Source organism: Schistocerca gregaria, chromosome 4 (genome assembly GCF_023897955.1).
Source record: "Schistocerca gregaria isolate iqSchGreg1 chromosome 4, iqSchGreg1.2, whole genome shotgun sequence".
Taxonomy (NCBI): domain Eukaryota; kingdom Metazoa; phylum Arthropoda; class Insecta; order Orthoptera; family Acrididae; genus Schistocerca; species Schistocerca gregaria.
The window spans coordinates 722,367,324-722,380,744 of record NC_064923.1 but is presented as its reverse complement, the minus strand read 5'-3'; the positions used below and the strand labels follow the sequence as shown (position 1 = coordinate 722,380,744).

The 13,421-nt window shown below is 41.8% G+C and overlaps 1 protein-coding gene across 1 annotated transcript in view; it reads right to left on the bottom strand.

Moving 5' to 3' along the window:
* Positions 1-13,421, bottom strand: part of LOC126267242 (chromosome-associated kinesin KIF4) — a 240,574-nt gene that overhangs the window by 17,559 nt on the left and 209,594 nt on the right. Inside the window, exons 15-16 of the mRNA XM_049972234.1 lie at positions 11,269-11,405; positions 10,742-11,185 (exon numbers count right to left, since the gene is read on the bottom strand). Of these exons, the coding sequence (XP_049828191.1) occupies positions 10,742-11,185; positions 11,269-11,405 (581 nt within the window). The remainder of the gene's footprint in view (positions 1-10,741; positions 11,186-11,268; positions 11,406-13,421) is intronic.

The window sequence follows — 13,421 nt, the reverse complement described above, 5'->3', positions numbered from 1 at the left end:
CCGAAGTGGTGAAGGATTTTCACATCCACAGGGAAAGTTGCAGGTAGTATGACATGGTTCGATCTGTACCTGTGAAAATACCATTGAGAATACACAGGACATTGAGGGACCGCGTGACAGCTGTCAGGTAAGACACATGGGAGGACCAAGAGAGGCCCTGGAATTTCATAGTTCCAATGAATGGAAGACAACAGGCCCCAGAAGTAAAGATTGTGTGAGAAACCAATTGCGCCACCAGAAATTCAAAAGGTGGTTTTGTCAGTGGAAAAAGGAAAGCCATTGTCACTGCTCCTTGAAGTAAAGGCGATTGAGACATCGCTGAAGATGCCACTCAATGAGACTCGTCTGTGGAGAACTGCAATACATGACAAAATAGTCAACAAAAAGGGAACCAGAGTTGCCTGGTGGGAGACAGGTCATTATAGGGTTAATAGTAATAGCAAAAAGGATTAGGATTAGGCTCAGGCTCAGGACAGAACCCTGAGGCACACCATTTTCCTGGATAAAGGTGTCCAACAAGGCAGACCCCACATGCACATTGAAAACTCAATCCTTTACATACTTCCCAAGGAAACGGGGCAGGCGGCCACAGAAGCCCCATGTGTAGAGTGTATGGAGGATACAAGTTCTCCAGCAGGCGTCTTATGCCTTTTCCGAATCATGAAAAACACTGTCACATTCTGGGATTTCTGCAGAAAACAATTCTTGACATGGGTGGACAAAGTGATGAGATGGTCAAATGCAGAACAGCGTGCTCGAAATCCACACTGTGCAGTGGTTAATGAATGGTTAGACTCGAGCCACGAATCATACGTTCCATAATCCTGCAAACACAGCTGGTAAGAGATATGGGATGGTAGCCAGAGAGAAAGTGTTTGTCCTTATAACGTTTGGGTATGGGTATGACTGGCTTCACGTCAGCATCTGTCAAATGTGCCCTCTGCCCAGATGCCGTTGTATGTATTAAGCAGAAAGTGCTTGCTTCCAAGAGAAAGGTGCTGCAACATCTGAGTGCGAACAACAAATGGCCCTGGGATGGAGGAGCAGGATGAACTGAGAACATCTGTTGTAGCACTCATGATACTGAGAGGAGAAGGTTATCACCCAAGCCACTGCCACTCGTTTCCGATGGAGGGAAGAAGGCAGGGTGATAGTGGGAAGAGCTTGAAATTTCCGCAAAATGGTGGCCCATGGTGTTGGAGGTAGCAATAGGGTCCACTATGACACTGCCTGCTACCAACAGGCTGGAAATTGAGGAATGGATCGGGGTCCCATAGAGGCATTGGAGGTTGGCCCACACGACAGAGAAGAGGGTGGAACTGGTGAAAGAACTAGTTAATGAAATCCAGCTGGCTTTTTTGCAATCCCGAAGAACGCCACAGCACTCTACATGCATCTGTTTATAATTAATGCAGTTTGACATCGTAGGATGATGGTTAAAAATGCGTAGAACACGTCTCCGCACACTAATTGCGTCACAGCATGCCTCAGTCCATCAAGGAACTGGGACACTGTGTGGTAAAGAGGAAGTGCGAGGAATGGAATGTTCTGCAGCAGTAAGGATAATGTTTGTAAGATATTCCAGCTGGGGAAATCTTGTTCTTCGAAGGTCACCAGGGAGGAGAAAGTTGCCAGTCAGCCTTAGTCAGCTACAAGAAGACCTTAAGTTGATTAAGATGGTCAGCCAAGATGGCACTTCTCAAACAGGTTCTGGAAGAACCCCAAAAGGGATGGGGCACACTAAAGTCGCCGAGCAGCACAAATGGCCGAGGTAGCTGCCCAATGAGCTGGAAGAAGTCTGCCCTGGTGACATAAAATGACAAAGATATAAATGGTATAAAGGGAAAACATCAAGTGAGGACGGAAAAGGCAAACTGCAACAGCATGACTACCCCATGAAATGGAATGCCGACCTCAGGGCAGAAGTTAAAACCAGACTGGGAAGAAATGTGGAAGCTCAAAGCGGTCATGAGGACACAGTTTTGTTTCCTGAAGCCAGATCACATTGGGAAGCTGCGATTCTGAAAGCAGCCGAAAATCGTCTTTATGGAACCGAAGGCCGCGAATGTTCCGTTGGAGGAGAGTCATGATAAAAAAATGAAGGGGTGTCACTTTGGCGGCTGCCGGGTGCCAGTCTGTGAAGACTTGCTGCTACAGGGCACAGAGGCAGGAGGATCCTGCTCCATGAGGTCCACAGAAACATCGGCATTCTTGTGCTGTTGGTCTGTGAATTCAAACACAGAAAAATGGTTGGCAGTGAACACCAGCGACATGGAGGCTGGTCGGCGAAGATGATATGTGGCGACACCGTAGAAGAGGATCTTCAAGTTCGTGAAGGAGATGGCCATTTGCCTTTGTTGGACTTACACTGGGCTATTTCACAACCTCAGATCTTAATTTGAGGTCGCATGTCTGCATGGCCACTTCCTCCATGGAGAAAGATTTAGCAAGAACAGCACTGTGTAAGTGCCAGATGGTAAAATGCAGGGTTTGCGACTAGCCAATAACTTGCAAGCAATTGGGGAAGGAACTTTTTCTTTTGCCCGGATCTCCTGGACAGCCTGCTCATCAAGATACAAAATCTCGAGAGGTGGTGGCATGGCCGCCATTGCAGTTGATACAGTGTGGAGAACGAAGCACACAAACGCCCTCATGTGCATCCCTACCACAGGTTGCACATTTGGCCACACATTGACAAGACATTCAAGTGTGGTTGAAACGCTGCATTGGAGTCTGAACATATGGTTGGACTGTGATAATTTCATAGCCTGCATTGGTCTCTGATGGAAGTAACACTCTATCAAAGGTGAAGAGTGTGTCTGGGTGCTAAGGAGGAATCTACCTATTTCATTACCCTATGGATGGTAAATGACACACTGATCAGAGAGGTATCACTGGACTTCGGCCTCAGTTTGACTGTTGAGCAGGCTAGTGTAAATAACAATACAGGAAGAATTCAGAGTTCTATGGGAATTGCCATGAACAGGATAGCCATGGAGAAGCGAGGTGGCAAGCAGTTGTTGTGCTTGAGAATCTGAAGTAGTCTCCAAAACGATAGTAACATTCCGTAAACAAGAGTAGGATTTCACAGGGCCGGCAATTGCATCAACACCTTTCTGATTAACAAACAGAATTACCGTTGCAAAGGACTGAACGTCTTTAGCACGTGAAACCATGAGAAACCATGGTGCACCTGGAGGGTTCTTGGAATCTTTAGTCTCACTCCGTTTAAGTTTCATAACTGTTTATTGTGAAGATCATTGACTCATTGCGAGAAAATCCCCATTATTGCCAGTGTCTCAGATGGCGCACTCCTTCCAACTGGGGGGCTCCCCTTCGCAAGGGGGCGTACCTGCTTTAGGTGATGGTTCGCACCTCAGGCTACACCACCTGAACACCTGACAGGGGAACTAATCAGCAATTTGGGAAGGTAGCAACTCAGGCAATCACCCGTCCCTGGGCCTGGCCTGTAACAATGGATATGTGCAAACTGTACCTGTTGATTCGAGGCTGGGAATTACGCATTACCCAGTCACGTTATGTAGAAGCCGCGTGGGCTGGCCTTCAGGAGTGCACAGGGAGGAAAAAGAAAGAGAATAACCTCTAATGCTCAAGCAGATATGCAAAGAAAGGTAAAGGGAAGGAAAAATAGTGGCGAGAGAGTTCTTACCCTATGTGATCAAAGTATCCGGACACCTGGCTGAAAATGACTTACAAATTCATGGCGTCCTCCATTGGTAATGCTGGAATTCAATATGGTGTTGGCCCACCCTCAGCCTAAATGATAGCTTCCACTCTCACAGGCATACCTACAGTCAGGTTTCTTGGGGAACGGCAGCCCATTCTTCACAGAATGCTGTACTGCGGAGGTATCGATGTCGGTTGGTAAAGCCTGGTACGAAGTCGGTGTTTCAAAACATCCCAAAGGTGTTCTATAGGATTCAGGCCAGGATTATGTGTAGGCCTGTCCATTACAGGGATGTTATTGCATGTAACCACTCCACAACAAGCCATGCATTATCAGCAGGTGCTTGATCATGTTGAAAGATGCAATTGCCAATCCCTGAATTGCTCTTCAACAATGGGAAGCAAGAAGATGCTTAAAACATCAATGTAGGCCTGTGCTGTGATAGTACTACGCAAAACAAGGCGTGCAAGCCCCCTCCATGAAAAACATGACCACACCATAACACCACCGCCTCCGAATTTTACTGTTGGCCCTACACACGTCGGCAGATGACGTTCACTGAGCATTCGCCATACCCACACCCTGCCACCAGATTGCAACATTGTGTACCGTGGTTTGTCTTTCCACATATCATTTTTCCACTGTTCAATCATCCAATGTTTACACTCCTTACACCAAGCGAGGTGGTGTTGGCATTTACCGGTGTAACATGGGGCTTATGAACAGCTGCTCGACCATGAGATCCAATTTCTCTCTCCTCCCACCTGTCATAAGACTTGCAGTGTATCTTGATGCTGTTTGGAATTCTTGTGTGATGGTCTGGATAGACGTCTGCCTATTACACGTTAGGACCCTCTTCAACTGTCGGTGGTCTCTTGTCAGTCAACAGATGAGGTCGGCCTGTACACTTTTGTGCTGTATGTGTCCCTTCACGTTTCCACTTCACTATCATACTGGAAACAGTGGACCTAGGGATGTTTAGGAGTGTGGAAATCACACTTACAGACATATCACACAAGTGACACCCAATCATCTGACCACATTCGAGTTCCACGGAGGGCCTCATTCTGCTCTCTCATGATGTTCAATAACTACTGAGGTCGCTGATACGGGGTATCTGGCAGGGGGTGGCAGCACAATGCACCTAATATGAAAAACTTATGTTATGGGGGGAGGGGGGGTGCGCGCGACTGGATACTTTTGATCACATAGTTTATGTCAGTGGTGGGCAATGCAGAACATTCCCAATAACACCCAAGCCATATTCCAAGGGAGGGAAAAGATGCTGCAAAGGCTTTGGCCCTGTGGTAGCCAAGCACTATTCCACTGAAGCGTGGCGAGCCCCCTGGGGTGGGCCTATCAGCTGACTTCAGTCTAAAAAAGGTGCAGCTCCAACACCAACTACTACAGAAATTTTTCCACGAGTGATCCCACCATCACCACCCACTATACTGTCACCTGTAAGATTTGCCAGCCTCCCCTTTCCATACCTATTGAGTTTCAGGCCACGCCTAATGAAGCCTGATCTACTGACAGATTCAACTGGCACCACTGCAATGTGAACCATGCCCTCCACCACCAGTTACTTTTCCAGCCCCATGTTAACATACCCAACAGCAGCATTAAGATGAGACCAATCGTGACACAAACAGTTGCACAAAGTGCACATTAGTGCCGCCAGTTTGGTTAGCTATCTTTCCCGGGTCACCACCTACATCATATTCCCCGCCTTTATCAAGACTATTCCCTGCTCCACCGACCATCACTACCTGATCTGCTTTCGTAAAATTCCTACGTAACTCTCCTAGGCTGTGAGTCACGTTGTTGTTCAAACTGTAGTAATGTGTTCGCTGTGTCCAGATTTCAAAACTAGCATGTTTGCTATTATTTACTTGTATTTTGATGAATGATATGCACTGAAAAAAATTTTTTTTTCTAGGTCTATAAAACACACACACACACACACACACACAGTTCATATTCTGAACAGTGTTTTCTGTTCAAAACTAACCTATCTATCACCACTTCCTTGTATTTTGTCTATGTTTTGTGTACAAAAAAAAGTTTGCCCATTGTTACTTTTTCCCCATGTTGATAAATTTTTTACTGTAAAAAGATATAAACATATTGACATTTATTTATATTTTGATATTATTTGTTGAAGAGAAATTTATTCATTATTTTTATTATATTTTGAACCAAGCTTTAAAGAAAAGAATTCACTGATATTTGCTGATCTTTTACAAAATATTATTTCTATTAAAAGGGAGATTTCTACTTTTTTCTGAATTTTGATCAATAGCAATATTAAATTACATCATAATGCTTTAACTGGATCAAACAAGAATTAAATTGTATTTAATTACACATAATAATATTTCTTCCCAGAGTTTTGACCATTGGCTAATTACGACCGAAAGTACCAAGAATATATATTGTATTCATGGAGAACAGTAGGGTTCATGACCTACCAAGTACCGTTCCTTGTAAATCTGTTCTATATGCTGATGATACCACTTTCATTACTAATTAACTTTGAACCTCCATACGGATTCTATACACACCAATTTATCAAGAGTCATACCTGTCACAGAGTACATGTGAGCGAAAATATGTTGCTCAGATCCTATTGTGCAATTTTTTTTCTTTCTTTTTCAGCTGCAGTGGGGCAAAAAGAGTTATGAGGCAGAAAAAGGATATGTGATGTGTAGTGGGTGTTTCCGAAAACAATGTATATTGTAGAACAATGAAAATAATCAATTACTGATAAAATTATGTAATTGGATAGATATAAACCACCCCCCCCCCCCCCCACACACACACAAACACAAAAGACTGTTGCGATTGGAAGCTTTTGGAGCCAATGTTTCCTCCTCCAGGGAGAGGGATTGAAGGGGAAGAAAGAAGGGAGAAGAAAGAGAACTGTAGAGGTCTAGGAAAAGGGGTAGATTTTGGGAAAGTCACTCAGAACTGCTGGTCAGGGGAGATTTATCATAAGGCACGAGATGCTTTCCTTCTCATCCCATACCGATGTTTCCCCTGACCCGCAGTTCTGGGTGACTTTCCCATAATCTACCCATATTCCTGGACCTCTCCAGTCCTTTTCCTTCAGCCTCCTTCCTTCCCCTTCAACCACTCTGCCTGAAGAAGGAAACACTGGCTCCAAAAGCTTGCCAATCACAACAGTCTTTCATGTGTGCGTTCTGCTGCCGCTTAATGTATCTTGTTACTTTAGAAGAAAGGTTACTTTACAAGAAACTCTTGTCATGACAGTCCCATCATTATTTATATGTAGCTGCCTAGTCTACAGAAAAGAAAACCAAACATGCTACAAATTAAGGCATCATTTCACTGACACAGAACACATCACAAAGGAAAACTTCACAACCCTTTCACAAGACAAAGCAAGACTCACAATGTATTTGCATAGCTTTGAGCAAAACTGTTCAACTCACTGCCATACCTGCAAACTTTCAAAACAGAAGTCCAGAAGATCCCAAATTGCAAAAATTTAACTTGTGCATGGGTTGCAAGGTGTTCAAACATAGCAAGAGATTACAGATAATGTTAACACACATAATACAGGCTACATTTCAAGATCAATATTTTTGAACTATGAATTAGGTACTTTCACAAGTTACTTGCTGATGAGTGTTCATTTTTTGTCACTTAACAATGGGCCAGTTAACACACTACACAAAAATGAGCTTTTCTTCTCTTGATCTTGCAAGCCACAATATGAAAGACACTGTCAAAACTACTAAACTGGCTAAATTCCATCACAGGACACACACACACACACACACACACACACACACACACACACACACACACACACACACACAAAAGAGAGAGAGAGAGAGAGAGAGAGAGAGAGAGAGAGAGAGAGAGAGAGAGAAAGCAAGCATTGCTGTGTGGTAAGGTCAAAACAGAAAGCATTAGCCTGGATACCATTGTACTTAGGAACACCATCAGCTTCACGAATGCTCATCAAGTGAGCCCATTTGGTATCATCTGCCAAGTTTTTGCTCTCAACAGTACCAGAGTTATCAACCTGCAAAATGAATCAATTTTCCTACCGCTATCCTTCATTTTCATATTGGAGATGTGTTTAACGGATTTAATATGATTTATCAATTCAGTTCTTCCTCCACAAGCAATGTTTATATCACACAAACATATTGAACAGAATGCAAAAGTTTCATATCTCTATGATCGCGTAATACACGGAAATTCAGCAGAATATGCATCCCTGAGAGACTGATGATATCGTTTCTTAGTTGAACTCATCACAAAAACACAAAATTGCACAAACATTTGTCACACAATTGCACATATACTAAATCATAAAGGACAAACTGTATAAAAGCAAGCATAAACATATCTTTCTCACTAACATGCAGTCAAAGCACAAAGAGAATGCAGCAATAAACTGCGAGATGATGTTATCGATAGGATGTTTGACCAATTTTCGCCGGCAGTGTTTGAAACACAAGGTTTATGCCAAAATCGCAGCAATATTCTGGGAGAAGGGATTATAGATAATATTATGTGTGTTCATCCTCAACACTGCCCCAAAATCAGAAAAAAATCTGGGAAATCTCCTGGGGGACAAAAGTCGGGAAATGTCCTGGGGGACAAAAGTCGGGAAATGTCCTGGGGGACAAAAGTCGGGAAATGTCCTGGGGGACAAAAGTCGGGAAATGTCCTGGGGGACAAAAATCGGGACATCTCCTGGGGGACAAAAATCGGGACATCTCCTGGGGGACAAAAATCGGGACATCTCCTGGGGGACAAAAATCGGGACATCTCCTGGGGGACAAAAATCGGGACATCTCCTGGGGGACAAAAATCGGGACATCTCCTGGGGGACAAAAATCGGGACATCTCCTGGGGGACAAAAATCGGGACATCTCCTGGGGGACAAAAATCGGGACATCTCCTGGGGGACAAAAATCGGGACATCTCCTGGGGGACAAAAATCGGGACATCTCCTGGGGGACAAAAATCGGGACATCTCCTGGGGACAAAAATCGGGAAATCTCCTGGGGACAAAAATCGGGAAATCTCCTGGGGAAAAAAATCGGGAAATCTCCTGGGGAAAAAAATCGGGAAATCTCCTGGGGAAAAAAATCGGGAAATCTCCTGGGGAAAAAATCGGGAAATCTCCTGGGGAAAAAAATCGGGAAATCTCCTGGGGAAAAAAATCGGGAAATCTCCTGGGGAAAAAAATCGGGAAATCTCCTGGGGAAAAAATCGGGAAATCTCCTGGGGAAAAAAATCGGGAAATCTCCTGGGGAAAAAAATCGGGAAATCTCCTGGGGAAAATCAGGAAACTTGGCAGGTATGCAGTGCACTAGAAGCACACACTATCTATTTAAAAATCTTCAGAAATGTTCTACAAAACCTGCTTAAAAAGAAGGCTTTCTATGGCGTATAGGAATTTTTTGATTGTGCAAAAAAAGATCTACAATTTCAACTTATACAGATTGTATGTTTGTATGGAAATCTACATGATTTAATTGTTTTCTTTATTGTTACTATTATTGTATGCTACATTGTGTAATACTCAATTTGTACAAGCTATTAACATCAAGAGCATGCAAAATACCCCGAGATGAAATAAATAAATATATACATAAAATACTAGTCAAGCAAATGAATATCCTTTTAGGATATGCTGTACTTAGATAAATGGCAATGGTGGTGAGTTGAGTATTCTCCTGTTCAAAATTTCAGAGGAATACGATGTTGCGAATCAGGTTTTGAATAAGAAGTTATGAAATATTGGCCTGTTCTACCCTTGCAGGATGGAGGTGTGGCCCCACGTGCCATTGGATAGTCAAGGGTCTTTGAGTAGCATATTGTAAATTACGATTGTACATCCATTTCTATTCCGGAGAAATGGAATGTTGTGAATGGGGTTTCCAATAGAAGTTATGAAGTACTGGCCTGTGCTACTCTTGTAGCTTAGAAGTGGGGTCCCAAGTACTATTGGATATTCAAGGCTCATTGGTAGCATATTGTGAATTATGATTGTGTACCAATTTCTATTCCTCCGATTACAGCACCATCTGTGTCAAAATGAAAAAAATGCTTCAGACAAAAAGTATATAGATTTTGCCAAAGAGTCATAATCTACAATAAAGAATGGGGGTTCCCATTGAAGCTTTCAAAGTTGCAACCTGCAACCTATGGCATGGGATGGGGTGGCGTGTGAAGATGGTATCATTGGATGTCCCCTTCCGAGGGAAACAAATTGGAATTATAACTTTATTTGATGCAATGTTTAGTTTGAGATATTTCAATGTCTTCAGTTAAAATGAACACCCTGTACAATAGTTTCAGCATATTTCATCAAACTGCTGCACATATCACCTTCCTGCCATCAAACAGTGAATAACATGCAGCAGTTTGATGTTATTTACACAGAAGATGCCAAATATGTTATATAGTCAGCCAATGGAAATTGGCCACATGATAACAGGCATACATGTCAGATAGTTTTAAATCTTGACGTTTGCTAAATCATAATTTTTTGCTGCATTCCTCTATAAAATAGCTAAAGGCTGAAATTGCAAACTATACATTTTATAAACAAACGTGGCACTTTAAGGGAACAGCTGGATAAAAACAGTCAAAAATTTAAACCACACCTAAATTGCAAAGTCTGGAAATTTTACAAATTCTTTTACTGAGTGAAATGAAATGATAACAGACTATGAAAAGACAGGGCAGGATTTACAGTTGCTAAAGAAAAGTTATTTTTAAACATGCATTAATTATATGATGTGTACTGTTATCAATTTGTTTGCTATCTTGTTCATATCTTGTCCTTACATGGTTTGAATTAAACTTCCAGGTCACAATCACAAACTACTGGACATGGGTGAAATATTAGCTAAAACTCCCAACTTATGAGTGGTAAAATTTAATATCAACAGGAAATGCGCTGAAAAGCTGCTAAACAGATAAATTTTTTTTGATGGCAATTCAACACAATTATTTCTTAAAATTTAAGAAAATTTCGTCATATGTATAAAGAAGAAAAACCTTTATTCTCTGAATCCTCTTGAACAATGGTGTCTTCTTCCAATCTGGATCATTTGGGTCATCTACTGTGGCATCATCTTCAGGATCCGATTCAAAATCCTCTACCAAATCAAATGTTGCATCAGCTTGTCCAAAAGTTTTCCTTTTTCTAGTTTTAGCTTCTAATTTACTTTTTAAATCAGCTATTTCTTCTTCTTTTTTCTCCAGCTGTTGTCGCAAAGCTTCAATTTTTTTTATTTCCTGCTCTTGAATTTCAAGCCTTAGCATCAAATCTGATTCAATATTACCATCTGTCCCAACTCCTTTCAGTTGACCTAACAGCAAAAACACTTTATCTGCATGCTCTTTCTCTAATTTCAGTAATTCATTCTTATGTTCTTGTTCCACTGTTCTTAGCTTGTTCTCATGGTTTTGTAACTGTTCAGCAAGTTTAACCTTTGCAGCCTGGAAAAAAAAATTTACATTAAAAATTAAAACCTTTTTCAAAGCTCATATTTTTCTTCACGAATGTAAAGAGATAAATATACCATTAATTCCTCAAGACGGCTTTCTTTATTTGTTGAATCTTTTTTCATGTCAGCAGCAAGGTCGAAGAGATACTTCAGAGCATACTTCGCCTCTCCCATTGTCTGCAGAGTATCCCACCGTGTTTTTGCTTTATTCTCTGAAATTAGAATTAGCTGTAATTAGGACACGCAATGGATCTTTTAGACAAACACGTAGCAGAACAATTCAATGCAACAGATTTTTTTAAAATTCTCTGCTGAAACTCAGACTACCAAAACCTGTATACAATCTTGAATATTTATCTTTTACACTAATTCTTAATGGAGAGATGCACAATATATATAAAGAGCACAACATATATGAATTACCATGAAGTGACATAATAGAAACTAAGGCAGTCAGAGATGATGCACAAGAAAGATAAAATACACAATGTGATTTATAAGGTTTATTGGGAAATTAATGACACTAAGTCCATAAAGACTACTTTAGTGATCAGAAGGTACAAGAAATCAAAATTCCTCAAACTAGAACCCTCATGAAATGACATATTTCACACTGTCAATGGTCTCGAAATGATGTGCTTTCAAGAGTGTCTTTAGCTGAGGAAACAAAAAAGTCTCCGAGTGAAGTCACACCTGTAAGGGGGAGAGGGACAGAGGGGTCAACATCCATGCAGTTTTTAACCAGATAATCCATCACCAAGACAGTGTGGCTGGACACATTGTCTTGCTGAAGCTTCCAGGAACCACGTATGTGTCGCCTGAAGACAGAAATTCTTCTGAACACTTGCACATGAAATGCGGCATTGACAGTTTGTCCGGCAGATACAGACTCAAGGCGGATGAAATCACTAGCATAAAAGAAGACCATGAACACTGCCTTCACTTTGGATCTGCTTATGCTTGCCTGCTTGGGGCATGGTGACTGCGAGGTGTGCCGCTCTGAGTTAGGCCTCTCTCTGTTTCAGAGTCATATTCAAAAACCATCCAGCTCTTTCGCATTATAACATGGTTCAAAACAGCACCATCATTTTTACAAACTGCAGAAGTTATTCACAAATGAAGTCCAGGCTGTACCTGTGGCCTTCTGTCAAAATTTTTGGGAACAGTTATGCGCATATCTTCTTAATCTTGAGTTGTTCAATAGCATTGAAATTTTTTTGGACATACTCAAAGCATTCATGTGAACATTCAAATGTTCGCTCACACCAGTCACACTGGTTTCATCTTCTGACACTGATGGGTGTCTGCAAGAGTTTTTTTTGTTGTAGTCATCCTCGCCTTTCAATAGTGCCTTGCGGTATCAGACCACCTGTCGTTTTGATAAGCATTCCTTCCCCAATGTTTTGATTGCATATGGTTTTTCAAGTTAACACTGCAGAGGATCAGCAGAGGTTAACATAGGGACATGTCCGAAGTCGCCTAGAGCTTTGAGGAAACTGGTGTTGGTTGCAAAGGGAAGCTAAGAAACCCCAACAACTAACCAGGAGGGTAGCTTGTGCTTCGATCAGTAGGAATACCAGAATAGAACTGGTGACATTTCTTTCTGTACATGTCTTGTATGTCATGATCTAAAGAATTATAATCATGAACAAATGATACTGTAGATTAGAGTTTAGCAACCCTTTGATCTGTTGTGTCAATTGATGAGCAGCAGCACAGCTGAGCATGAATAGGTAGGATTTAAGAACAAAGGAATTGGCTATGTTTTTAACACAAGTTGATCAATATACAGAAAATAAATACCTGTTTTGTAGGACATAACTTGAGATATTTAAATCTGATAGGATGGCAGATGACTGAAATGGAAGAACATGACATGTCCGTATATTTGGGTTTTAATTCCAATCCTAAAATGGAAACTGAGCAGTGATTTGGTTTTCTATTGTATTTTGTTTGTCCTGTTCATACCCTGTATTTCAAGAATCATGAGTGGCCCCATCTTAATGCAGCTGGTAGATGTGTTAACATGGGGCTGAAGAAGGCACTGCTGGCAGAGGGCATTGGTCACATTACAATGGTGCCAATTGAGTCTATCAGTACATCTGGTTTCACTAGGCATTGCCTGCACCTCAGTAGGTATGGGAAGGGGAGACTGCATAGCTCATAGGTGACAGTGTAGTGGGTTGTGGTGGGATTACTCATGGAAAAAATCCTGTAGTAGTTGGTGT